The sequence below is a fragment of the Dioscorea cayenensis genome, chromosome 8 (assembly GCF_009730915.1).
Source record: "Dioscorea cayenensis subsp. rotundata cultivar TDr96_F1 chromosome 8, TDr96_F1_v2_PseudoChromosome.rev07_lg8_w22 25.fasta, whole genome shotgun sequence".
NCBI lineage: Eukaryota > Viridiplantae > Streptophyta > Magnoliopsida > Dioscoreales > Dioscoreaceae > Dioscorea > Dioscorea cayenensis.
The window spans coordinates 2058100-2084399 of record NC_052478.1 but is presented as its reverse complement, the minus strand read 5'-3'; the positions used below and the strand labels follow the sequence as shown (position 1 = coordinate 2084399).

The following is a 26300-nucleotide window of genomic DNA, read 5'->3' as shown; positions in this document are numbered from 1 at the left end:
AACATTAAGATAAGTTGTTTTAAAAAGTACTCGTTTACCACACCATTCATTTAAAAGAAAAAAAATTCCACAAAGCTACTAATTTCCCACATCATTAACATGTAAAATAAAAACACTCTCATAACTATGAAATAAAGTTCTCCTTTACTAATTTAATACATCATTAAAATATTAGAAAAAATCTAACCCAAAAAAAAAGAAAAATACTATATATCTAAACAAATGAATTATAACTAGAAATCATCCCTAAATTTAATGTTAGATAAAATAAACTCTAATAACACTTCCACAGCCCTTGAACTCCATAAGAAGGAATTATAAATCCACCAGGACTAATTAGTGTTTTAGCCATAACCTTATAAGCCTCTTGTGTGAGATGAATTCCATCCCAACTAATGTGATTGCTTGGATTCTCACAAACACTTGTTCCAGGAGCTCCACAAATCTTAGTTGCATCAAAGTTATACTTTCCACCAGCTCCACAGCAAGCTTTCATCAATGAATCCTTCTCAAATCCTTGTCACAAAATTTATAAATCAAATTAAATTTAATGCATGTTTGCATGAATATTATAAAACTGAAATTAATTAATTAATTGTTAATCACTTACCATGTAATGAAGCCTTTTCAAGGAGATGCATGAATGCATGGAAGTAATCTGCATACATGATCTGAACATGAGGGTATGTTTCTCTAAGCTGTGCAAGTGATGCTTGGAGCTTCTCATTGTGAATCATAGCAAAAGAATTGAAACTTTTCAGGCATTTGAAATCATCGAAATCTTCGGTATTGTGACCAAATGCAGAGAGGTAACTTGGCATGCATCCAATGGGAAAATTCCCTGGCACAACTATGTGTTTTGCTCCAATTTCAATAAGCTCCTGATCATCATCATCATTAACAAATATTAATTATCAATTCAATTTTATATATGTTCTAATTGTTTATATATATTTATGAACAGAAATAAAGAAAAGACTCACCTTTGCAGTATTAGTAATCTTTTGCACCACAAGTGGAACCAAGTTCTTGACTTCATCAATCTGTTTTCCTTCAAAGAATGCATAGTTATAATCATTGCCACCAATCTCTCCCAGAGTGATCAAAGCTCTATCAAGCATCTTCTCACAAGCTTCAATATAATATTCATCAAACAAAGCATCATCAAGTAAATTAATGTTGAAAATTAAACTTAATAAACATTAATTGATTATGATAGATATAATTAAAATTACCATCTTTGGAGGTGCATTTGGAGTTGAGATAAGTCTTGAACCAGTCAAGCTGAACACTAAGTGAAGCATTGGTGTAAGGCGCCAGAATACCCTTCTGCAACAATGTCGAACTTTCCAGTGCGGTGGCTCCAGCGACGGCAAAGTTCACCCCATTGTCAAAGTTGGCATCCTTTTCTAAGTAAGGGTTGATGAGTGGAAGGTTAAGAGCCTCAGCTGCCATGCAAACCAAACAAAATATTAATCATACCACATGCATGAATATATCTATAAATACTGAAAAGCAAAAAGTATTACAAGAGTATTACAAAATAAGATCAGTTAATACAAATAAATCAAAACCTTTAACCATTAATATAATCAAAAGCATATGCATCAAAACAAAGGAGATGATAATATATATATATATATATATATATATATATGTTTAGAAGAAAGAAATATTACCGAGATAGTCGATAATGAGAAGGCCGTCGGAGCATCGCCCTGTGGCCTTATGGATGGTCTGTCCATAAGGGAAGTTGGCAATGGGAGTGAAGGAGCCACCAAGGCCAAGATGGAGAAGGTTTCCGGTGTCGGTGATCGAGTCACCGAGACTATAAATAGCGTTGATATAGCAAACTTTAGGCTTATAAGCAACACTCCCATGAACTTGAAAAACAAGAAGAAGAGCAAAGATGATTGAGAAGAGCTTGTGGTATGCCATGGCTATAGAAAGTTAGAAGAAGAAGAAGATGATGATGATGATGGATATGGAAGTGTGGTATGGTTGATAGGGATATATATATAGGAATTTTTTTTGTGTTTACTTCTTAGTTCTAAGCAAATTACGTTTTTGAGTTCTAGTATAACTTGGTCTATTGTTTCAATTAGAAAATATGACATGTTTTGTATAACTTTTAAAAGAATTAGAAAGTTAATTTTATTTTAGAGTGTGTGATTTTTTGAGTTCTAGTCTAACTAGGATATTATTTTAATTAGAATAAGATAATGCTTTTTGTTTCTCTAATTATTATTATTATTATTATTATTATTATTATTATTATTATTATTATTATTAGTGTGTGTGTGTGCGCCGAACATGCATGGCTTTAAAAATAGTAATTGCTTATACACTCTCGTAAACATTTTATCTTTTTTATACACCTTCAGTATTGTAAATCAACTTAAATATTTTCTAAAATAAATATACATTGAAATTGTTATTTTTTTTCTTTAAAAAAAATAAAAAAATGAATAACACTTTATTTTATATAAAATTTTGTAATTAACTTTTGATTATCATTCTCGTCTATTTTATATAAGTTGCTTCCTTCTAATAAATTGTGATTTATTTAAATTATTTAAATTAATTTTTAATTACATATATAGATATATAAATAAAATTAATTTTTAAGAACATATAAGTAAATAGTACTTTTAAAAACATATATATAAAATTTCTTATTCTTTTACAATGAAATATGGCCAGCATATACGTAAACAATCTTTTTATATATATATATATATATAATTTATGTCATCCATAGAGTAGATCTTCTGCAGAATATATTAAGAAAAATAGTAAAAATGAGAAATATGGGTATACTTTAGAGTGACGGGAGAATCCCAGAGATGTTAATCCAACAGTATTTGGATATCAATAGATTTCAAATCTATAAACATCTTCATATATATATATATATATATATATATATATATAATAAAAAAACACATATTATTGGAGGTATCTATGTTGATCTAAAGACATCTAGATTATAATACATTTCAAATCTACAGAACCTCCACGTGGACTCATATATATATATATATATACATATAACAAAAGCCCATATTATTGAGGGGTTATTATGTAAAAAAGAAACAAAAAAAAAAAGGCTTTTTATAGGTTCTGTTCTCGAGGCAAAAGCAACGGCTTTGTTTGTCCGCCCGCTCGACCTTCATTTGAATTCTCAGCAGGTCTCCTCCCTCCCCCATTCCACTCTACCACCACCACCACCACCTCCTCCTCCTCCTCCCTCTCAAAGAGCAGCGAGATCCGATCATGGTGTCCTTCAAGGTGAGAAGAAACCCTAGCTTATTCTCCCTCCTTTGTCTCTGCTCTTCCTCATGTCTCCTCCCGTTCTTTTTCTGTTAACCAGGGCAAAGAAATCAAGGCCGGAGATGGAATCCGTATCCTTGAGGACCCTCTTCCATCTAAGAACACTGGTAAGCATCTGATTCCTGATTTTCTCCGTTGATTTCTCTTTTGAAGTGCCGTCCGGGTGAATCTGATGGTTTCTTGAAACCCTAGTGAGAGATTTCAAGAAAGGGCCAAGAAACGAGCGGAGCAAGCTTGCTGATGTTGAACTGAGTGTTGAATCATCTAGGTGGATGGTTTTTTCACCGTATTCCTTTTCTTGTTTATCTTTGGGAATCGTGAATGAATTCATGTGGAGCTTTGTGATTTCTCTTTTTGCAGGATGAATGATAGGGAGGTATCAAGATTGATGCCATTTGAGGTAATTTAGGGTTTTGTCTAGATTTGGGTTTCTCGCGCATGTTATAGTCATCACTTGACTTGTGGTTCTTGCTTTTTAATGGATGAAGGAAGTCAGTGCCTGCGAATCCTATACAATCAAAGTCCACCAGGCTGGGTGGTGTGAATAGTCTGAAGGTTATTGCATGTTTTTTTTTTCCTTTAATGTTTCCTTTATTTTTTTTCTTCAGATTCTTTTGTTGGATTTAGTATCCCCACGGCTGGATTAAGTGTAGCTCGAGTCTTGTAGGATATGCTGTGTAGAAATATGCTTAAAGAAATTTCATTTGGGTAAATGGATCTGACTGTTACATCTATTAATTATTATGTTCTATTTTGCACAGGGAAATTTGCATAACACAGAGAACAATATGGAGAAATGTGACAACTTTGGTGAGATTTAGGATAAAAGCTTTGTGTTTTTTTTTTAAGATATGTATTACCTATCTGCTATTAGGACTGTTGTCTTCTCTGTTCACTAGTACGCAAAGTTAGGACTGGTAGGAAGGCTTTTGCTGATCTCAGCAACGTCAACCAGAACAATGATAAGAGTCATCAATTGGGAAAACGTTTGGGCAGCAACCAGAGAACAATGTATATCTCATTTGAGACAGTGATTTGTTCCATTTTCTTGTTCAAACTGTCCTTGGATGTAATATTTTTCACTTTGAATGCAGGAAATGTAAGACTGAAGGAAGCAATATTTTGCAAGGGTATGCAATATGAGTTATTGATTTTATCTAGTTTTTCATATTTTTGTAAGTCTTCGTTAGCCTCTTATTTAATAATTAGTTATTTTCTTATGTGAAATATTTTATACAGCAAGAATAATATTCATAAAGATTCTCATGGACCAAGGTATAACTCTGGCTTTATTTCAATTATTTTCTTGTAAATTTATGTTCTGATTGTTAAGGAAAAACAGGGTTTCATTGACCAAGACTGTCACGACAGCCAGTGCAAGAAAATCAATATTGGTGTGTAATTTTTTTTGTTGATCATTGTTTATTTATATGCATGGCACTGGATTTGTAATTCTTTTTATATCATGTATTTACCAGGGAAATTTGAGACATTTAGAGTCAACCATCAGTAAATGCAATATTTCTGATGTAAAACGCTCAGAGACAGCCGTTAGTAAAAGCAATATTTCTGGTGTAAGATGTTCAAAGGCTGTTATTGGTAAAAGCAATATTTCTGGTGTAAGACGTTCAGAGGCAACCTTTAGTAAAAGCAATATTTCTGGTGTAAGACGTTCAGAGGCAACCTTTAGTAAAAGCTATATTTCTGGTGTAAGACATTCTTTGGCGACCAACAGTAAAAGCAATATTTCTGGTGAGGTTTCAAAATCTTGTTTTGCTTTGCCACTCTTTGCTATTGCATATCTTGGAATGCCTGGTTTATGGACACCAAATACCACCAGCTTACATATTCCTTATCCTGGCATTTCATGTTTGACATGTTTGGATGTAGTTAAGATCGGTATGAGAAGAAATACGCTTTCTGAAGCCACCATACATGGAAACCTGAAAGGAAACCGATTGAGTTATGGACCAAAATTCATGTAAGTAATCCTTTCTTAAAAGTAGTTGTAATTGTGTTTTGGTCATAACTAGTTGATACATCATTTTGTGTTCATAACATGAAACATAGCGACTTGCTTCTGTTCTACCCCCTTTTCCCTTTCAAATATCTTATCACCCTAAAGTTCTAGTTACTATGCTTATATTATTGGTCTGCTTTTGAAAAAAATGTAGATGCAAATAATATTAAAAATTCAGTCCATAAATGTTAAGTACTCATTTGTTATAATAATATTCATTGTGCTTAAAATGCTGTGGAAACTTTTCGTTGTTGTTGTTATATGATGATTTCCTTTGTTTGTCCAGCAAAAGCCAGGGGCTGAAGATACCACAATCAAGGTACAGATCAATTTTGTGGCTTCTGTTTTAAGCAGCTAACTTGTTGTGATTACCATTTTGGATTTGGGTTCTCATGTATTATTTTCACCAGCAAGCTTTCCTTAGCTCGGAGCACGAATGGTAATGCTTCATCAAGAAAGTCTTTTAGGGTAAGTAAGCTTGCAAAAACCTTTCATATAGGTTCAAAGCTAACTAATGTTAAGTTTTGTATAATCTTGTTTGCATCTAGATTTTGATTGTAATTATTTTTTATTATGTTTTATTTACAATGTCACTTGATACTTTGTTTGCTTGTTTATTTGAGTTTTTCATGTTCTTAATGATATCATTGATAACAGTAGTATCCCAACGAGTGAGATTAGCCAGCATTCAATAATTGATTGGCACAGAAGTCTAGTTATATAGAATATGCTTTGGGTAATTGTGTAGCCTAGACAATTTACACAAATTTGTGATTATTCTCCACTTTGCAGGTGATGATCAAGTTTACTGAAATTGAACAGTTTCATGGATGTTTTTACCACGCTTGGGTTTTTTGAAGATTGTGGTACTATAAGAAATTGATTTGACATTTGCCTCTGTGGTTTTTCTTCTTTTCTGTGTGTCTATGCAAATATGGTTTTCCGTCTTTTTGTCGATTATTGGAACAAGCATGCAGAAATTAGGCTATGTTTATGTGATTGGCACATTTAAGTTTGCCTGATCACATATAATGGCCTTATTGGTGCTGTGCGCAGCAAATGCGGTATATCACCAATCTTCAGTGGTGCAAACACTATTTCAGAACAGTGTTTTAAAAGTCAAACATCCTGTTTGTTTTTTCTATTCAACTCAATAATCGATTTTAAAATTTACTAAGATGACGTTCCATGATTTTCAATTTTAAAAGAAGGGTATTCTACATCCTCTACTAGATGTTTAACCATTTTGACCCTAGGTAGTTATACTTCTATATCAAGTTTGTCAGTCTTATTTTTTTTGTTTCTTGTTTAAATATGTACCATAAATCTTGTTCTGTTTAACATGATGTTCCATTAAATAAACTGTAAATACGTGCAGCCTACATCCAAAATTAAAATCGGTCCAGTGATCAAGGAGAAATTCGCTATAGGGAATTGTGATGCCAGTAGTTTACCCTCAAATAAAGATTTAGAATTGCCATCAAAGACAGAAGGAGATCATGATGAATCTGTTACTCTACAAGAATGTGTTACTGGGGAGGCAAAAACTGATGGCAGTCATCCGGCTGATGACAATGTGAAAACAGTTATTTCCAGACCCAAGTGTAAAAGACGTAGATCATACACTTCATCGCTTGTGGCAAGATCTGAGGTTTATCATCTCGTGTGCTCTTTGTTGTATTTTTAGTTTCTCATATATTTTGGTTAATAGTTAATAATGAGATTTATTTTGCAGGTACTTGGTGAGGGTACTGACTGCATGAAGAAGGATGAGCTACCTAACATCGATGATAGCAGTAATCCTCTAGAAGTAGTGGAATATGTGGATGACATATATCAATACTACTGGGCAATGGAGGTGATGCTTTTATTATTCATCTTAATCTTTGATTTCTTTGATTCAATTGGATATATTTTCTCTAGCAAAAATTTTGACAATGTCAGAATGGAGCTTGATCAATCAATGATATGCATGAAGAGATGAATTTATTTGTCCTATTTGTTTATTATATTGTGATAAATTTCTGATCTTGATATCTTGATAAGTGTTAGATCATCAATTTTTCATTTTGTATCTTAAAATTATTCCTCATACTTTGGGAGTTTGCTTTGTATCAAATGTATTATAGGCCATGATCAAAGATTTTAATTAACACTTGTTCGGTTCCATAAGATAGGAGGAGAAATAATTTAAGAAAACAAATTGCTTGAGGAAATGTACGGGATAGGAATTAAGTTTCTATGAAATATTATAGTTTTACATGATTTCTTAAAATGGAAAGTAAACTAGAATTATAGGAAGCATTTTTGGGTTTGTCAAAGGTTTAATTAAGTGCTGCTTGATTAATGAGACTGGCTTGACAATTGGGCATACTTTAAGGGCTCCTCTTTTGGGACACATCCAGAGAGACACAAACACTATCTTTAATCTGAACCAGTGAAAGTTTTCAATTTACAAAATTCAAGCCTGGCTAGATTTAGTTTCTATGATGAAACAATTGACTTTCTTTTCTATGTTTTGCACTATTCACAGAAGGAATTCATTATGCACAAGCTGCTCTACCAAAATTCTCTATTAATTTGTTGTTCAGCATCTTTGGAAGCCAAAAAAAAAATCCTAATACTTATGTGTTTATCCTTTCACTTCTGCTCAACTATTGCTTGCTCTAATGTTCTTTCTGTCAGTAGGTACAAAATCCTTCACTAGCAAATTACATGACGGTTCAGTCAGAAATTACTCCTAGGATGAGAGGCATATTAATCAACTGGTTAATTGAGGTGAGATGTGATGTTTTCCTCACCATTTTATTTTAAATTTCATGTTAAATGTCTGTTTTATATCAGTTAGATTGTTCAAATCTTTTTACCCTCTACTGTAATAGGTGCACTTCAAATTTGAGCTGATGCAAGAGACACTCTTCCTCATGGTTGAGTTGCTTGATAGAGTGCTCTCTTTAGTTGTTGTAAAAAAGAAAGAACTTCAGATGGTTGGTCTTACTTCTCTTCTACTTGCCTCTAAGTACGAAGACTTCTGGCATCCTAAGGTTGACATCCATTTCTACCCGTATCTCATTTTCCCTTTTTTTTTTGTTGGCATCTAGTCATAACATGACAATGTTAATTAGTTAAAAGCTGTTTGATTGCTCTGTCATTTTTTTGCAGATAGCTGAATTGATCAGCATTTCAGCAAACTTGTATACAAGAGATGAGATGCTTGCTATGGTATCTTTTTCTTTGAACACTTTTTATTTATTTAGTATAGAGACACAAACATTCTTCATTTGATTTGGTGGATATTAAGTGTTCATGCTCTTTCTCCAGGAGAAACTCATCCTAACAAAATTGAGGTTTCGATTAAATATACCTACTCCATATGTCTTCATGATAAGGTTTTTGAAAGCTGCTCAATCAGAAAAGAAGGTGCATATGATGTTCTGGTTGTTTAAATATGTATTCTTGAGAAATTGCTTTGTTATTTGTCTAATGTTTTTTTGTTCTTTTTTCATGTCATTTTAGCTTGAACATCTTGCTTTCTACCTGATCGAATTGTGTCTGGTGGAATATGAAGCATTGAGGTTCAAGTCATCATTACTATGTGCATCAGCAATATATGTTGCTCGGTGCACCTTGAATATTACCCCAGTTTGGACAGGACTTCTTATGAAACATGCTCGTTACGAAGAACCAGAACTCAGGCACCCATTTAGTGTTTTTTTTACCCCTGTTTCATTATTTATAACATAGTTTTATCATTTAGAGTGTAAAAAGTTTCACCACTTCATGCAGGGCTTGCGCAAATATGATCCTTGGATTTCACATTGCAGCTAGCCGAAAATCAGTGAATTTTACCTATGAAAAGTTCCAGAGCCCGGAGCGTGGTTGTGTTGCCAAATTGAAACCTCTTGATAAGCTTCCTCTCTAATTAATTTGCCGGCATATAAATACACACTCGTAACACCTTTTTGAATAGGTTTGTCCTGATTTTGCTCAATTCTGTGAGTGTTTTTAGTATGGTTTATTGTATCTGTTGTATGTATGACTGCCTGTTAACTTCAGTCACAAATACTGAGCAAGACTTATATATTTAGGGATATATATATATATATGTTGATTAAAAAAAATAGGTAAACTACGAGATTTGAATAAAAATGAAAATGCAGTCAAACCACATGAACTACATGAACTGGCCATAAGGCAGAGAAGAGAGTAGGACTCACACAGCTGCTTTTTGCAGAACATGTGTTTTTGCATTTTGTTTATTTCTTCATTTTCTTTTTCCTTTCATCCAACAATTTTTAAAACAAAAATGTTGATTGTGGAAATTTCTGGATGTTGTGTTGACCTTTATATGAACCTTAATTCATTTTGCAACTGACCTTCATATATGAATGTTTCAATTACGTTGTATCATGATACAAAAGGTGCAATGAAAGTCAGAATAAAATTGTTTTGCCGGCCAAGCAGGCCTTTGAACTAACAGAGTAAGAACCGGTGCATAACATCCAAAATGGTCATCAATAACTAGATATATTTGTATGCAAGTGTTCAACTTCTTGCCAACACTTGGCACTTTCTTGATATAAGCCTCAGTTTCTGCACAACAGGTTCAGCACAAACAAACAACTTGCTTAAGGCTTCTTGTTCCTAATGTGAATCAAGACTAGTTTTAGTTCATTAATTATGACACAAAAATCTCTCAAAAACCAATCCTCTCCATGCATTTTTTTGCAGTTGGATTTCCAAACCATGCATCCCTTCATCCTCTTCATCTTCTTGTGCACTGTAATTCACTCTGCAAATCCACTCTCCTTCAACTTTTCCAGCTTTGATAGTAACCCAGAATGCTCAGGTGATCAGAAAACACACTGCATAGATTACCAAGGAGATGCATTCTTCAACAAAGCCATACAACTCACCAAGAACCAGCTCGGAACTCTGATCACTGACAGCTCCGGTCGAGCAATCTTCGCCGAACCTCTGGTCTTATGGGACAAAGACTCTGGCGAGGTTGCTGACTTCACAACTCACTTCACCTTCGTCATAAATGAACTCAATTCTTCTGATTACGGTGACGGTCTCGCCTTTTTCCTCACCCCTTACTCCTCCACCATCCCTGAGAACTCCTCCGGTGGTGCTCTCGGGCTTTTTGAAGACTCCAAAAAGTTCAACCGCTCTGCTAATGAGATTGTAGCTGTGGAATTTGATAGCTTTCAGAATGAATGGGATCCAAGCTCTGATCATCTTGGTATTAATATCAACTCCATTGTTTCAGTTACTAACATGACATGGCCTAGTAGTATGAAGGATGGGCGCATTGCTAATGCATGGATCACGTACAATGCTAGTGCTATGAATTTGAGTGTGTTCTTGAGCTATGAAAGCAATAATTTGAACTTCAATGGAAATTCTAGCCTATCTTATATTGTAGATTTTCGCGAAATCTTGCCGGAGATGGTCTCTGTTGGCTTCTCGGCCTCCACCGGAAGAGTTATAGAGCTTCACAGCATCCTCTCATGGGAATTCAGCTCAAGCTTAGTGTTCAGTGACAAGAGCAACAAGGTTAGGATCCTTGTGGGAGTTTGTGTTGGAGTAGTAGTCCTTTTGGTGATTCTTTTAGTGTTTGCATGGCTTGTTTTGTGGAAAAGAAAGACAAGAAGAAGAAGAAGATCACCATCATCATCATCATCATCAAGAATGGAAGAAGATGACAATATAGATGTCTCCATTAATGATGAGCTTGGTGCTAAGAGATTCCCATACAATGAACTAGTTGCTGCTACTAAGGACTTCAGAGAAGATTGGAAGATTGGTGAAGGTGGATTTGGAGATGTCTACAAAGGTTTCTTGCCTGATTTAAACCTTGAAGTTGCCATCAAGAGAATTTCAAGAAGTTCAAAACAAGGCAAGAAGTAGTTCATCTCAGAGGTGAAGATCATAAGCAAATTGCGACACCAAAATCTAGTTCAACTCATCGGTTGGTGCCAAAGCAAAGGCGATCTCCTTCTCGTGTATGAGTTTATGCAAAACGGTAGCCTCGATAAACATCTTTACAGTGAAAAATGTCTTCTTCCATGGCCAGTGAGATACAAAATTGCTCTTGGCTTAGCATCTGCATTGCTCTACATTCATGAGCAATGGAAGCAATGCATTGTGCACAGAGATATAAAACCAAGCAATGTCATGCTTGATGCTTGGTACAATGTCAAGCTTGGTGATTTCGGTCTAGCAAAATTGATAGAACAAGGCCGGGGATCTCAGACGACGATATTAGCCGGCACAATGGGGTATTTAGCACCGGAATGTGTGGTCACTGGCAAAGCGAGCAAAGAGACCGACGTGTATGGTTTTGGTGTGGTGGCATTAGAGATATGTTCCGGCCGGAGGCCGCTTGAGCCAAAGGAAGAGCAACATAAAGTGAAACTAGTAGAATGGGTGTGGGAACTGTATGGGAGGAAGAACATCTTTGATGCAGCTGATTCAAGACTTGAAACAGACTTTGATAAGCATCAAATGGAGAGGTTGATGGTTGTTGGATTATGGTGTGCAAATCCTGATCATAATCTGAGGCCAAGTATAAGACAAGTGTTGAGTGTTTTGAACTATGAATGTGCATTGCCAGAGCTGCCTGCAAAGATGCCAGTGCCAATGTATTTTGCACCAGCACTGGATGCAGCAAAGTTGGTTTATGGATCACAGTGCTACTCATCTGTTGAGGCTTCAACTAGTGCTGCTGCTGGGAATAGGAATAATAACAAGAATGAAGAGTATTATGCTTTCTAATGATCATGATAGTGGAGGATATGTTTCCAGTTCTTATTCCAGTATGTCCCCTGGTTCTTCTCCTTCTCTTCATCTTCTCACTCCTAAATCACTTCGAAGTTCAGAGCTTTGTTAATTAAATTCAGTTATATCAATGCTTGTGTTTGTGTTTGTGTTTTTGCAATAAGATTGATCAGAGAGGTGTATTTTTTTGCTTGAATTAATTAATTTGTGAATGAAGTTGAGTTAGGAGCCATTGCCATTTGGAAGAAATGAAATTAAAGGTTAATTTTGTTATTTGAAGCTAGTACTGTTATCTTGTCTTGAATAAAAAGAAGATGAGATTGTTTACATTGAAGAATTGAGCTTGGATTTTGGAGATGGACATGGAAAAGTTTTGTTTTTTTGTTTTTTTGTTTTTTACAAAATTGTACATGTTATTTTTCACACTATTCATTCTGCTCAGGGAGAGATTTGAATTCTTGGCCTCAAGCAAGATAATAAAATTTTTAAAATAATGTTGATAGAGAAGAGAAATCTGATTTATTGTTATATGGATTTAATTATATTTATCAACCCTTGAAGTCTAAAAATAAATTAGCTTAATTGAAATTAAAAATTTTTAATTTGGAATGAGGTTTTTAATCCAATTTTAGTTCAATTATATAGTTGTGACCATAACAAAGAAAGGAGGATGAAGTTGTGATTTAAGAATCAAAATGCACTTATTTTATTCTTAGTTAAAAAACTATTATATGTTTTTATATAAGTAAAATATATATATATATATATATATATGATAGCCCAATGGATAGTCTAATAGTATGACACAAAAACTTATGGGGAAGGGCTAAGTGTTCGAATCTCCTTCCCCTGTCAGTAATGTTTATGTTGCAGGACAGGAGGATTTTTCAAAGAGGTTCTAAAAAGTTCGTAAGCCACTATAGTGTACCTTTGTATATGTTTGTCCCTTAGACAATCTCTTAAATAGAAGGCTTATCGCCTATTAGTAAATATAAATATATATATTATATAATTTTAAATCATTTATTTAAATTATTTTAACTGGCGTTTCAACCTTCATGCCATGAAAATATAAGTTATCACTAATAATTTTCTTGAAGTAACAACATGAAAGAGCAGGATAAAAAAAATGCATTATATGAGTAAACAAACGAAAGTCAAAAATATGACTCTGTTAAGGTGGTGTAAAAGAAAAAAATATTGATCATGTAAAAAGTCAAAAATAAAAGTAAATATATACAAAAATCTTTTACTATCTTGAAATAAAAAAAAGAATAATAGTCCTTGATGATTAACCAATGAGTTTTTAATTAGTCTATAAATTTTTAATAATTTTTTGGTTTCCTACAAATTATTCCATATCCATATATATATATATATATAAACTGTAAACTGTTGGTCTATTTGGTGTTTTGTTTTTCAATTAAATAAACTTTTTAGGTTGGATTTAATATATTAACAACAATAAAGAAAAAATAAAAATGTTCTAAAAGGCAAATAATTAAGTGTTAGATAATTAATCTAAATAATTGTACAAAACTAAATGACAAAAAGTAATATAAAAAAAAATGAAACAAGAAGCAAATAGAAAAACATAAAGTTGTGGACCCTTAAAATTTTATCATTCCAACAAGAAATGTAATATTATATACAATGAAAGGTAAGTTTTATACCTAACCCTTCAAGACAACATCAAATCTTAATGTCAAAACACAACATCATATCAACGTCTAGAAGCTGCCTCATGTCACTTAATTTGTTTTCTAATACTTTTCCAAGTCATTTGATCAACCTTTGTAAATTATTTTTTGGAGAATAATTTTCTCTTAGAAAAAAAAGAAAAAGAAGAGTAAAAATTTTTAAAAAATATATATACATACATGAAGTCAAAACTACTTGTCTATATTCATACACACAAAAAATAAAATAAAATAAATAAATAAATAATTGGGTTAAAAAAAACTCTTAAATATCTTTATAATAATATTTAAGTTCTTATAATTTTCATAAGAAACATTTTTAAAAGTTACTTCTAATACTATCATTTTTAATTTGTTTTCCAACTGATTTAAAAAATTAATATAGTTACATTGATTGATAGCGCTAGTATTAATTTTAATTTATGGCAATATAGAAATTTTATAGATTAAATTATTTTAAGGTTTTATGCTTAAAATAAAAAAAACAATTTGAAAGAATTTTAGCAAAACTAAATTATAATAAAAAAAACCTCTAAGATAATTAAATATATTAAGTGAAACCAAACTCTCTATAAACATAAATGAAAAGAAAGAGAAAAAAGAGAATGAAGAGCCAATGAAGCTTCTCAACTTTGACAGCAAGAAAGAAAGAATAAGAAGAAACCTTTGAGTAAAGAAAAGAGATTTGATCTCAAGAGAGGCAACAGAAAGAGGATGAAATGGTTTAGTGAAAGAAATCAATTAATGGGGTAGACCCATTGGCCAATGCATGCACCACAACTCTCACTAATCAGTAATCACAATATTTAAGACCTTAATTTTAAACTTAAACAAACTTCCATATATATATATATATATATTTATATGCTGGCCTGTTAATTATATTGTTTATTTTGTAATACAAGATTGATTTGGTATATTAATTAATTTGGTGGGGACTATGTGAAAGCTTATCATTTGGACTTCAGTACTCTAAATGGCCAAATATCATCATTGATTTCATGTTCCTCTTCCATAAGAAATTAAAACCATCACTTTGATTTCCACTCATTTTAGTATGAGACAACTTATTTGAGTGAGATGTGACAATGAAGTGTTTTCTAATTTAATCCCTTGTATGCATGAGCTTAATTAATTTGTTTAATTTTATTTGTTATTATAATTTTAATCATTCTTTCCTTAAGGAAAATAAATACTTTTTTTAATTAAATAATAAATAAGGATACATATATAACACATAGATATCTACAGTAAACAATTAAAATGGTATTAGAATTCACTTTCCCAAGTTGTATAAATATTTTACTAATTTAAAAATGTATATTTAATTTTATAAACTACTGGTTTGCAGCGTTTGCTCTTTCATAAAGTTTTAAGTCTTTTCTTAATTTTTGTGGACACTAGTGTTCTATATATATTTTTTTATCCATCTGATTAAAAAGGTTAATTAGATTAAGTCCACAAGCTTCTAAATGAAGAATGCTGACTGCGAAAAGATCATTTCTTTTAGTCTTTTAACATTAATTTAATAATAACATATGTTGCATAACAAATTAGAGCAATCAAGTTGTGAAGGAAATTGTAAAGGAAACATTGCTGATTGCAACCCTACACTAATGAAGTTGGGTGGGTCACTCTCATGAGTAAAAAACAAGCTATTTATTATCTATATATATATATATATATATATATATATATTTATATATATATATCTTGTTATTCTAGGCCATACAACTGTAATCAGTGCATGTTTGTACTTGCTCACTTAATTTGAAAGTGTTAAGTGTTCAAGTAATTGAAAAACAGGATAATGAATTTATCTGGCTTAAGTGAAGTATTTATCAATAGAGAAGTGACTTGTATTTAGGTTAAGGGCAATATGAGAAGTGTGGATAAACCATGCATTCAATATATAGAAATAATCAAAAGTAACAAGTAAACAAGTATCTGGTTATTAAACAAGTATAAATGAACATGAAAGCACTAGAAATATATAGATAAGGAAAAAAACACTAACATCAATATAGTAGTGCAATTACATGAAAAAGAAATCAGCATTAAAAAAAAATAAATACTAATATAGTGAAGTTCACAAGGCATATGAATATAAAGAGAAATGTACATTAATATATATATATATATATATATATATTTAATGTTTAGGGAGAGAGAGAGAGGGAGAGTTATATTTAGGTTAAGTGGAGGAGATGTGGATTAATTAGGGAAAGGTGGCAAAGCAGAACTGAATGAGATGGGGCACCATTGCTGCAGCAAACAGAAAGTGAAGAGAGGGTTGTGGTCTCCTGAAGAAGATGAGAAGTTGATCAAGTGCATCACTACCTATGGCCATCCTTGTTGGAGCTCTGTCCCTAAACAAGCTGGTCTTTCTCTTCATCTCTTTCCAAACATCATGTTTTCATGTCCTCATGCATCATCATCATCATCATCATCATCATCAATTCCACTAATTAATTTTTAGATCTCTTTTTCATGCTCATGCAGGACTTCAAAGATGTGGCAAGAGTTGCAGACTCAGATGGATCAACTACTTAAGACCTGACCTTAAGAGAGGCTCTTTCACTGCTCAAGAAGAAACTATCATCATTGATGTTCATAGAATTGTTGGCAATAGGTACATATATAGTACTTCATTCTTTCATGCATAATATGCAAGCAAATTAAACCCTAATTAATTATAGTTAATTAATTAATTAGATCTTGTTCTTGTTGTTGTTATAGGTGGGCTCAGATTGCTAAACATCTGCCTGGAAGAACAGACAATGAAGTGAAGAACTTTTGGAACTCATGCATCAAAAAGAAGTTACTTGCTCAAGGATTAGATCCAAAGACTCATAATTTGTTGCCAAATGCACGCCCTTCACCTTCTTCTACTACTGTTCTCCCATTCACCATCACTTCCACCTCTAGTAATGGATTTGATCATGCTGTCATGAGCTTTCAAGATCAACCTAATGTTTCTTCTTCTTGTTTTGATCCAACCGGTTTCATCGATGAAGCTTCTTATGCTTGGAGTTCCACTACTGCTGATCACACTTTGAATGTCATGAATCAAACTCAGTTACAAGGACTTCCACAAGTTGAACCACAACAACATCATCAGCAGCAACAACAACAACAACAACAACAAGGACCAATGCATGTTAATGATAATGAAATGGAGTTTAACACTGAAGCATTTGATCTTGACTTCATGGAATCAGCATTATCTTCTTCTGATGTTTTCTGCAATGGAAACTCTTTGGATGATCACTTGAATTGGGATTGCCAAGACCTTTAGTAATATGATTTCTCCTACAAATTAGTCAAGTTATCATCATTTGTTCTCTTTTTGGTTGTGTAATTACTTGGATATATATAACTGCCAGTCATCATCATGAGCAGCATCAAAGGATGAATTTCCGGTTCTGAATTACATGTCAATCTCTTGAATATATATATACATGCATACATTAATGATGCATTCAATTCTCATGGAATAATTTACAAGTTACTTTACATGCATGTTTTTTTATAGACATTATTAGTTATTGTTGAGAAAATTATGAAGTGTAGCATGTTTCTTAATTTTTCTTCCATTTCTCTGTATGTTGTCAACGAGATATTATTATCATGTCTTATATATATTCATGCACAACTCATAATATATGTTTTCCTTTTCTTCCATTTCTTCTCAACTAGAGATTTTATGATGTCTTAGATTCATGGAATTCATTATATATGATTTCTTTTTCTTCAATTTCTCTATATCTTGTCAATTATAGATTATTATGATGTCTTATATTCATGTAACTCATTATATATATAGTGCTAATTAAGTAAGCTTGTTTTCATTATAGCAGCATTATATTCTTCTCTTTAATTAAAGCTTTGTGTTAATCATACATACTCATTTGCGCACATTCTTGTATTTACCTTTTAATCTTTCTCAAGATTTTCCTCTTATTAATTATTATGCACCAAGGTATAGTTGGTAGATTATTATCTAAAAACTTAGCCACTAACTTGTAAGAATAAACTTAATGCCATTAATTTGTGATCCTCTTAGGATCAAGGCTATATATTTTCATATAAATAGTTTCTTGTTTGAGAAATTATAAATTTATTCATTTATGTATTATTGTTATCTATAAATTTTACCAATTAGATGTTATAAAGGTGTCTTATATTCATGGAAAATGATAATATATTCATGCAAAATGATAATTTATGTATTATTGTTTCGATCGTTTTCTATAAAATGATTAAATATATTTACAAGTACTTACTTTGTTTATACTCATAGTCCTTTTGAAACTCTTTGATTGATAATAATATATTATTAAGTATATATTGATAGTATGTTATCTTCTAAATAGGAAGAAAAAAAAAAAAGGATGATGCTAAACTAATTAGGATTTAATTTAGCTCTGAAATTTTAATTAAAAGGGCTAATAGATAATTATATTTTTTCAAATTAAATTTTTTACAAGGGTATGAATGAAACAAATTACAAGTAAAATTAAATAGAACATTGTTCAGGGGCAAATTTGAAAAATTCAATACATTAAATAAGGAAAGCTCGGATCGATTTCGAGGGTTTCTCTCGAAGACGAAGACGAAGACGAAGACGAAGAGAGATCCATGTCGATTCTTTGGGAGAAGAGCGAGACTTGGCGATGGCTTGTGAGGAAGACCAGGGATTCCAAGCCCTTCTTCTTCGTCTTCGCCACTGTCTGTGGCGTTGTCCCCGGCGTCATTGGCTACTGCGTCATGCAGGCAACTAACTCCCGCAACGAGCAACTCGAGGCACAGCTCCGCAAGAACGCCCGCCCTGAGACCACTGTAGAGTCCCTTCTTCTCAATCAATCTCTATTCTTTCCGTGTTTCTGTGATTGTGTGTTGAATCTTTCTTGTTTATATTGATTATTTATTGAGAATTTCACTGTGGTTTGTGATTGCTGTTGTGTATTGGATACCAAATTGCAAGTTTTAGCTTGGTTCTAGTTGTTTGCTTGTGTTGATTTGGAGCAAAACATGGGAAAGAATGATTATAGTCTAACCTTATCCCGATCTCTGTCTCTTTCTGTGTTTCTGTGCTAATGTGGTGAGTGGATTAAGTTGAAAATTCAAGGAGGCTATAAAACTGAAGGTGTAAGCTTGGTTCCAGTAGGTTGCCTGAGTTAATTATAATCAAAGAATGAGACAAATGATCATTGGATCACTTTCAAGAGGAGTTAGAAGGGAAACCTTTCTTTTAGGAACTTGGTTTGGAAATAGTTTGCTGAGAAGCAGTGACTCATCCTGAATCTGTCTTCCTTGAAGACTCTGGCTAGGATATCTTCTGTGACTAATTTTCAGATGCTTTCTTCTGTTTGTAAAAATTATTTATGATTTTTTTTCTTTATCTCTATGGATTTTGGCTCAAGCTCACTTTTATGTTTATTGAAATTTATCCAATTGCCTCTGTCATAACTTGAAAGTTCTTACCGCCTCTGTTCTTTTCGTTCAGTGCTCAAATGGATTTTTCTATTATGGATTTCCTGTGTAGATTAGCAAATTAGTCTGTGCCTTCCATTGTTTTCTGAATCTTGATTAAATATCATGTTGCATTGTTGATCAGTTCTTGTCCCAGAACAACCTTATTTGAGAAGTTGGTGTGTGTGCTTTTACGCGCATGTGCATTTACTATCACCTTGAAAATGTAAGGAATTGAAATAAAGATGAAAAGTTATAGGGCTTTAAAAGATCTTGCTGTAAGCAATTCATATTATATGTGTTCGGTTATTTTTATACTGTTGGCAATTTGACTCTTCATAATTCATATGATGCTGATATGCCGTGATATGTCACCTATAAGATCCCAGGATACTGACGAGGCAACCTATATTATGCAATGCCAATGTGCTATACACATTTTTATTAACCTTGGTTGGAATATCTTGAGTAGATTAAATCATTAAACCCCTTTACCTGACCTGCTCTTTACTTTTATCTTCTTTTAATGTTCTTCCTCTAATTTAAAGCTTTACATTCTATTTTAGTTATTGCCTTTATACCTGCCATTGTTTTTTGCACTGATCAGCTGTTCATTAGTTGGATTTCATGAAGCAGTTGGTGCAAGAAGAAGCCTAGATCTCTCCCTTGAGATCAATGTGTTTGCCTTCTTTCTCTTTTTTGTGTTTGTTTTATTAGGCTTGTTGTTGGTTTTTTTCAAAAACTGCATGATCATAGATTGAACATGAAAAGCAGGATGAATTTCTGACTCTAATCTGATCGAGGATTTGTAGGCATCTTCGACCTTATCAATAAGGTGCAATATCATGTTTTGACTGCCAATATCTTGCTTTTGTGTAAATAAAAGTTCAGAATTAGAGATGGAAGATAATGAAGGTGGTGCTTCATTGCATCCCTTGTGTCTTTATTCATGCATTTGGCATACCAATGTGTGATGATGGCTTGGTGGGGGCAGCCAATAAAGATGTTGGCTTCAGCAATCCATAAAATGGAGGCAATGAGAAGAATCAAGATGAGTGATGGAACTTGCTTTATCAAGGTTTAGTTGTTATCAGAGTTCTTGTGTTCTGTGATCATGATGTGTGACTGGTCATCAGGCTATGTAGGGGCAAAATTATGAAGTGGAAGCTTACTATTTGGTACCAAAGAGCAAGTAAATGAAAGTAGGATTTTTTTTTGTGTGTGCGCGTGTGTGGTTTCATTCAAAGTACCATTTTTTAAACGCCAGAGCTTGCTTCTTAATAAGACGTCTTGGATCTAAGGGATGTATCAGTTCTTAGGTTACCAAAGTAAATTATTAGAAATGCTTTAATCTGTCCATACTTTTATTGGCCCCTTATTTATTGGTTCTGATTTTATATATAAATATTTATTCCAAAATTTCCTCATGATGAAACGGATGAAATTTTGGAAGTTTGACTATGAAGCTTTGCATCCTGTTGCAAGTTTCTTTTCCATTATATGCAATGAACTATGTTTCCAGGAAAAGTTTTTGTTGCCAGAGACTTTCTCAATATATTTTGCGGCAAGCTTTTATTTTTTGTACTTCTGGTTGCTGAATTTGTGGTATTTGAAATCAGATGATGGGGCAAGTCAACCGGGAGAGACTGGCAGAATACCTTGGGGAGCTGCAACGGAAGGAAGATACCAATGATCGCTATGTTGCTGCTCTAAGGGGAGAAACCCTGACCAGAAAACCATATGTCAGGATTCAACCTATTCCAGAGAAAATTAGTAATATCAATAAAGAAGAGAAGTAGGTAGGAGGTGGTTGTAAGCTATGGGGTTGTCAAAAAAAACTTGCTTTGTCATTATAATAATGAGATGTGCTTTCATAGTTTGTATTAACTTTATCGAACCTTGCTCTAGTATGCAAGTGAATTTGACTTATGTGACATCATTTTTGTTTATTGGAGTTGATTTCTTGATTAACTTTCTAAACCTTAGCCATGTGATTGTGCACTTTATTGCTCGCTGCACTCTGATGAACAAACATTTGTCTGCATGAGAAGCTGCTCTGTCAATGTGTGCCTGCTTGTGAGTGAAGTGAAACAAGTTTTTCATTTCCATTAAACATGATCTCTTGCATTAGATTTAGTAGTGAAATCATTTACACCAAATGATGCAGGAGGGTGTCTAAGGCGCAGGACAACATTCTCATCAACAGACAACATTGGATAACTCATATCTTGTAAGGTATTGTCATCATCGCTTTTCTACAGTATTATAACACTTTGCAAACCATGCAGGTCAAATTCAAGGTCCCCACCTCGTCCTCCATGCTGGAGATCAAAGGCTCAACCATTGCGTTGCTACTCTGGCCAAAAGATCCTAGAAACAAAAGAGGAATTTTCTCAGAGACCAGGTAAAGCAAAGCCATCAATCCCTCTCTCTGCTTTACTTTCTGAGATTCTTCTGTTGTTTGTCTTCACATTATAATACTCCTCTTGTTACTTCAAAACACCACAGTTCTGTCTGGTCCCCCTAAGTTTTCCAAGCTTCTCATTTTCTTTCCATTCCATGGACAACGAACTCTCCAATACTATTGGGTGCTGGCCTTAAATTACTTTTTTGTTTGTATGGCTAGCAATGATCTTATTACTTGTAGGACCTTGATGTCTTCCTGGTATTCAACTCTTTTTTTCTTCTTTCTTCTGTTGCTTTTCATCACTGGAGAGAAACAAGCCAGGGCAGTCTCAGAGAACCAAAGGCCACTGAACGAGGGTGGTCAGATGGAGTCACCTGAAAGCTGTCCTTGTGCTGCTACAAACACCAGCAAACATATCTCAGTTGGTGAGTTCCATAACAACAGAAGTCACTTCCATGGCTCAACAAAGGAAGATGATCAACTCTTTAACAACAGCAAACATGAAGTTCCCAGTGGCCCAAATCCCATCTCCAATAGGTAACACAAGATGACTTCAGAGGTATCACCAGTATGTGAGCTTATTATTCTATGAGTATATTTGCCAATTTCTTCAACCAGTATGGTGTTGTTCTTGAGTTATATTCTCTTTCAGTTGGTTGTAATGATTGTTTGCCTGATTTTACCAATAGAATGTTATTGAAGATGATGAGATGGTTTGTTGTTGATATACAAAATCTGATGTCCTTGTACTCAAGTTTTAAAAGAAAGCTGCTCAAGAGAGGGCAGTGACACTGTGCGTTGAGTTTAAGCTGAGACTGAAAGCAGGGTATCACAATGTGTGCTTCGTTTTGTGTGTCAAAGCATGTCAAGGAAAAGAGGTTGTTGTTATCTAAAGTAACTGTGAGTCTGTGAAACAACAGTGACTGTTGTCATAGTTTTTGAGTTCAAAGTTTGTGAATGGAAATATTCAGCAAATTTATGGATATTCTTGTGATTTTTTTACTTTAAGGTGAAAAATTAACACAACCAAGAATATTATTATTATTATTTACTCTTTAAAGTGAATATCCTATGTTCAATATACTCGTCTATACTATTATTGGTAAATTTTTATTTCATTTATTTATTTTTTGACAAAGTCAAGTGAAAGTGAACCAGTTATGATGACTTGATTTATTTCTTAAAGATAAAAGTTTTCTCATCATGCAAATTTGGAGAGAAGAATGAGAGATATTTCTATATAAAACTCTCAGAGGGACTCGAATTTTGAGATTTTTCAATAGTTATCAGTAGATTAACCCAGGTTTCCACAGTTTTCTAGGATAAACACAATTTTTTTTTGGATCTATATATGTTATTGCTGGAAATTTGAAACAGTTGGAAGTAAAATTTCACCAAGGTATTTACCCCGGATTAAACTTAAAAAGAAGGCTCTGATTTCAAGCAAAGGTCTATTCAATGTTTTAAAATCACTTCAGTTCAGGCCCAAAACCCAATAAATAAAGATTGGACCCAGATTTAACGGCCAAGATTTCAGGCCCACCCATTTGAGATGGTTCGATCAAATCAGCTCATAAGATGACGTTGATTCGAGTCAGGTTAGGTTAGCCAACACCACAAACATCATCAGCTTCGTGGTAGAGAGGTCGACTCGATCGAACTCACAGAGAGAGAGAGAGAGAGAGAGAGAGAAGGCGATGCCGGCGACCGCGACGATGATCGGAGCCCTTCTAGGGCTTGGCACGCAGATGTACTCCAACGCTCTTCGCAAGCTCCCTTACATGCGCCGTATGCTTTTGCCCCTTTTGGATCTCTAAATTGTCTCTTTCTCCTCGTAATGGCTTTTGAGATGATGATTTCAATCTTGATTGTCTAAGGGCTTTGTTTGTTTGTGATTTGATGGCAGATCCGTGGGAGCATGTTCTGGGGATGGGGCTGGGTGTTGTGTTCGTGAACCAGCTTGTCAAGTATGATGCCAAGCTCAAGGAGGATCTCGATAAGATCCTTGAAAAGGCTAAGGCTGCCAACGAGCGCAGATACTTCGGTCTGATTTCGGATTCATGTTTTTATTTGTTAATTTGATTGTTCTGTGTTCTTTGATGTGTAAAAATGTTCCTTTTATTTTCTTGAAATATGCTTGCTTTTAGGATCAGAAGGCATATTGACATTGACTCTAAAATGATTCATTTGGTAGAGAGAAATTTGATGGATTATGTAGACCATTTTTTAGTAGAGTACTCGTGCTTGCATTTTTCCTTACTAAAGGTTGCATTTTTTATCAAGTTGAGAATCGTGTGATCTCTTCATAAACACTTGTGGGTTTCTGAAATTTAAAGGTGGAGTTTTGGATTTATTTTTTTCCCCCTAGTAATACAGGAGTTGAAACATGAGGTAAATGGTGCTATGAAGTTATATTTCAATTTTATGAAAGTTGAAAGTGCATGGATAGCCATTGAACCTTTTATGAAGCATATATTCTCCACCTTCCATTTAGTTCATCTTGTAGAAGCATTTGATGGTGTGGAAAGGGAATTCCTCCATGCGATATTCCTTGCTCAAGTGTTTTATATTCCTTTGTAAATGTAGTTTTATGTGAACTAGATAGTCTAGCAAACTTAGTTTTGTATCTGATCATGAAACTGTATCCTTTTTCATTTTTTACATGTGTGGGTGGCATTAGTGTATATTTGTTTTTTTTTACAGCATGCTCTATTATATATGGATTCTTAGTAATTATGACAAGTGTCCAAAATACATGACCCTAATAAGGTTGCAGATTAAAAATATGCCACTTGAGATCCTCAAATTGAGCAATACTGGCTGTAAGTCTTCCCTAACAGCACAGGGCCAGTCAGCTATGGAATTCATTTTTTGACATGATTGGTAGTGTAGAAGCCATTATGGTTTTTGAAATCCTTTAAGGGTGATGCACCTCTAATTTAATTTTGTCGTTAAATGGAAACCTGTGAGCAAATTGGGGACGTGATGAATAGAAATGTGATAGAGGATCAAATGAAGTAAAGAAGTGGAGGTTTAGGGTCATGTGTTCTAGAAAGATATTAATTTCTGGACATTTATGTGTCTGTCGCAATATAAACACTTCAGAGTTTATCATTAAAGTTAACAGGGACTTCTGCATAAAAAAAAGGAGGATCTGTTTACTTTATTGGTGAGCAAAAGATAGTCCTTAAGCATTTTATTTCATTTTTATCACAACTTTTGCAAGGTCCTGCTTGATGGAATTTCTTTCATCTTTCTGTCTATTGTTTTGGTTATGCATGAAACTAAATCATTGTTTAAAGCATGAGTTCATTTCCCCTTCAATTATGCTTCTGGCGATGTTGTATAAAAAATATTTCCATTTTGATGTGTTTTTAGTAAGCTGCAACCATCCTTAGCTTTTCCAGTCACAATTTTTCAGCGTGCTGTACTTAAATTTGTTTATACTTATGAGAATGTTGGTATATAGTTTACAAGATTTATTTGGTTTGTCAACATGCTCTGTACTACACTTTAAGCAGTCAGGACACTCCTGAACTTCTGTCCGGAGATGAACTGATGAAGGTAGTAAACATCATGTGAATTAAATAATCGAGAAGGCAAAATGGCATCTGTTAATTTCGCAGGTTTGGTAGTTTGTGGCATCTATTCCTTCACCCATTTCAGCCTATCTGTCTTTCTTGCTATGATCATGCCATTATTAACACTCGAAAACTTAAATCTTCTCAATTCAGGAATCACCCTTTATTTTGAGATTGCTATTTTGTTTAGTTTGCACTACTTTGAGATTGCTGTTCTCTATATCACAACCTTCTCATATGTAACTGTGCTCTTCTTCCAAAATGCAGATGATGACGAAGATTAGCTCTTTGATTGCTAAATTTGCGCAGAGTCAAGGTTCCCGCTTTGAGCCAGAATTGTCATTAATCACTCAAAATATCTCTCTCAGAACTATTTTCTGCAGATCGTTGCTCTGCAATAAGATATTGCTTTGTAGTGTTTTGGTGTGACCCTTTTTTTATGGGTGAATAACCATCATGAGTTAAATTTCCTCTTCCTCAGCCTTTTAATCTATATATATATATATATATATATAAATGGTTTCTTGATGGATAATACTTTGCTTGACATGTTTGATCTGCTGCAACATTCATTCTCTCATTTTTATTCGTCAGAGAAGAAATAATAGATTTATGATGGATGAGCAAGATTGTTACAATCCAAACTTTCATGCTTTCTCATGCACCGCTAAATTCGTATGTTTTTATGGCTTGGGTTTTTTTAGCTTGCGTATCCTGAAGCTTTGTTTAATTGCGTTCATATCCCCCTGATAAAATTATATACAAAAATATTTATTTGTTTTTGTTGAGGGGTATAATACAGGCAATTAGATAAATTTTCAGGATATACAAATGTAAAAACCTATTCTAGTTTTTGTATATATATATATATATATATGCTTTTTTTTTTCTTATATACTTCTGCAAATGTCAAAAATTGGACCTATTCGATTTTAGATCAATTAGTTATAGGGGTAGGTTTACATATCAACAAAATATATATCCCTGAAAGAATGACACCA

General features: G+C 33.5%; 7 protein-coding genes across 9 annotated transcripts; 6 read left to right on the top strand and 1 right to left on the bottom strand.

Moving 5' to 3' along the window:
• Window positions 1-196: 196 nt before the first annotated feature.
• Window positions 197-1969, bottom strand: LOC120267957 (GDSL esterase/lipase At1g28650-like). The gene is made up of 5 exons (XM_039275636.1): window positions 1680-1969; window positions 1236-1448; window positions 984-1132; window positions 611-881; window positions 197-516 (listed from the first exon to the last, which is right to left on the bottom strand). Exons 1-5 carry the CDS (start codon window positions 1936-1938, stop codon window positions 275-277), a joined length of 1134 nt encoding a protein of 377 aa, XP_039131570.1. The 5' UTR covers window positions 1939-1969; the 3' UTR covers window positions 197-274.
• A 1188-nt stretch (window positions 1970-3157) lies between these two features.
• LOC120266506 (putative cyclin-B3-1) lies at window positions 3158-9571 on the top strand. 3 transcript variants are annotated; one of them, XM_039274138.1, is made up of 22 exons: window positions 3158-3291; window positions 3374-3440; window positions 3526-3601; window positions 3694-3730; window positions 3820-3888; window positions 4095-4143; window positions 4236-4344; window positions 4428-4463; window positions 4573-4608; window positions 4676-4727; window positions 4812-5085; window positions 5224-5314; window positions 5640-5672; window positions 5764-5821; window positions 6732-7004; window positions 7089-7211; window positions 8042-8131; window positions 8236-8397; window positions 8516-8575; window positions 8675-8773; window positions 8870-9048; window positions 9140-9571. In XM_039274138.1, the coding sequence occupies exons 1-22, from the start codon at window positions 3277-3279 to the stop codon at window positions 9273-9275; spliced, it is 2124 nt and encodes a 707-aa protein (XP_039130072.1). In that variant the 5' UTR covers window positions 3158-3276; the 3' UTR covers window positions 9276-9571. The 3 variants fall into 3 exon arrangements, with proteins under 3 accessions (XP_039130072.1, XP_039130073.1, XP_039130071.1); XM_039274139.1 differs by having other exon boundaries at window positions 4233-4344; window positions 4812-4905; XM_039274137.1 differs by having other exon boundaries at window positions 4233-4344.
• LOC120266507 (L-type lectin-domain containing receptor kinase IX.1-like) lies at window positions 9303-12358 on the top strand. Its single transcript, XM_039274140.1, is given in 2 exon segments — window positions 9303-9323; window positions 10177-12358. A coding segment is annotated over 1 exon segment (1500 nt). The 5' UTR covers window positions 9303-9323; window positions 10177-10633; the 3' UTR covers window positions 12134-12358.
• LOC120266846 (seed lectin-like) lies at window positions 10100-10632 on the top strand. The gene is made up of 2 exons (XM_039274497.1): window positions 10100-10515; window positions 10626-10632. Exons 1-2 carry the CDS (start codon window positions 10100-10102, stop codon window positions 10630-10632), a joined length of 423 nt encoding a protein of 140 aa, XP_039130431.1.
• A 3693-nt stretch (window positions 12359-16051) lies between the features above and the next one.
• On the top strand, window positions 16052-17219 carry LOC120267805 (transcription factor MYB86-like). Its single transcript, XM_039275488.1, has 3 exons — window positions 16052-16217; window positions 16339-16468; window positions 16576-17219. Exons 1-3 carry the CDS (start codon window positions 16088-16090, stop codon window positions 17132-17134), a joined length of 819 nt encoding a protein of 272 aa, XP_039131422.1. The 5' UTR covers window positions 16052-16087; the 3' UTR covers window positions 17135-17219.
• A 1202-nt stretch (window positions 17220-18421) lies between these two features.
• Window positions 18422-21260, top strand: LOC120267496. The gene is made up of 2 exons (XM_039275170.1): window positions 18422-18678; window positions 20931-21260. Exons 1-2 carry the CDS (start codon window positions 18478-18480, stop codon window positions 21108-21110), a joined length of 381 nt encoding a protein of 126 aa, XP_039131104.1. The 5' UTR covers window positions 18422-18477; the 3' UTR covers window positions 21111-21260.
• Window positions 21261-23331: 2071 nt separating this feature from the next.
• Window positions 23332-25779, top strand: LOC120266445. The gene is made up of 3 exons (XM_039274074.1): window positions 23332-23506; window positions 23625-23762; window positions 25567-25779. Exons 1-3 carry the CDS (start codon window positions 23416-23418, stop codon window positions 25581-25583), a joined length of 246 nt encoding a protein of 81 aa, XP_039130008.1. The 5' UTR covers window positions 23332-23415; the 3' UTR covers window positions 25584-25779.
• The last annotated feature ends 521 nt before the right edge of the window (window positions 25780-26300 follow it).

Coding starts and splice junctions, on each gene's coding strand:
- LOC120267805 (XM_039275488.1), top strand. CDS start 16,088: ATGGGGCACCATTGCTGCAGCAAACAGAAAGTGAAGAGAGGGTTGTGG. Junction 16,218..16,338: donor CTCTGTCCCTAAACAAGCTG/GTCTTTCTCTTC, acceptor ATGCTCATGCAG/GACTTCAAAGATGTGGCAAG. Junction 16,469..16,575: donor CATAGAATTGTTGGCAATAG/GTACATATATAG, acceptor TTGTTGTTATAG/GTGGGCTCAGATTGCTAAAC.
- LOC120266846 (XM_039274497.1), top strand. CDS start 10,100: ATGCATCCCTTCATCCTCTTCATCTTCTTGTGCACTGTAATTCACTCT.
- LOC120266445 (XM_039274074.1), top strand. CDS start 23,416: ATGCCGGCGACCGCGACGATGATCGGAGCCCTTCTAGGGCTTGGCACG. Junction 23,507..23,624: donor CAAGCTCCCTTACATGCGCC/GTATGCTTTTGC, acceptor ATTTGATGGCAG/ATCCGTGGGAGCATGTTCTG.
- LOC120266506 (XM_039274137.1), top strand. Junction 5,315..5,639: donor AGTTATGGACCAAAATTCAT/GTAAGTAATCCT, acceptor TTGTTTGTCCAG/CAAAAGCCAGGGGCTGAAGA. Junction 8,398..8,515: donor AAGACTTCTGGCATCCTAAG/GTTGACATCCAT, acceptor ATTTTTTTGCAG/ATAGCTGAATTGATCAGCAT.
- LOC120267957 (XM_039275636.1), bottom strand. CDS start 1,938: ATGGCATACCACAAGCTCTTCTCAATCATCTTTGCTCTTCTTCTTGTT. Junction 1,133..1,235: donor CAAATGCACCTCCAAAGATG/GTAATTTTAATT, acceptor ATTATATTGAAG/CTTGTGAGAAGATGCTTGAT. Junction 517..610: donor TGAAAAGGCTTCATTACATG/GTAAGTGATTAA, acceptor TTTTGTGACAAG/GATTTGAGAAGGATTCATTG.
- LOC120267496 (XM_039275170.1), top strand. CDS start 18,478: ATGTCGATTCTTTGGGAGAAGAGCGAGACTTGGCGATGGCTTGTGAGG. Junction 18,679..20,930: donor ACGCCCGCCCTGAGACCACT/GTAGAGTCCCTT, acceptor ATTTGAAATCAG/ATGATGGGGCAAGTCAACCG.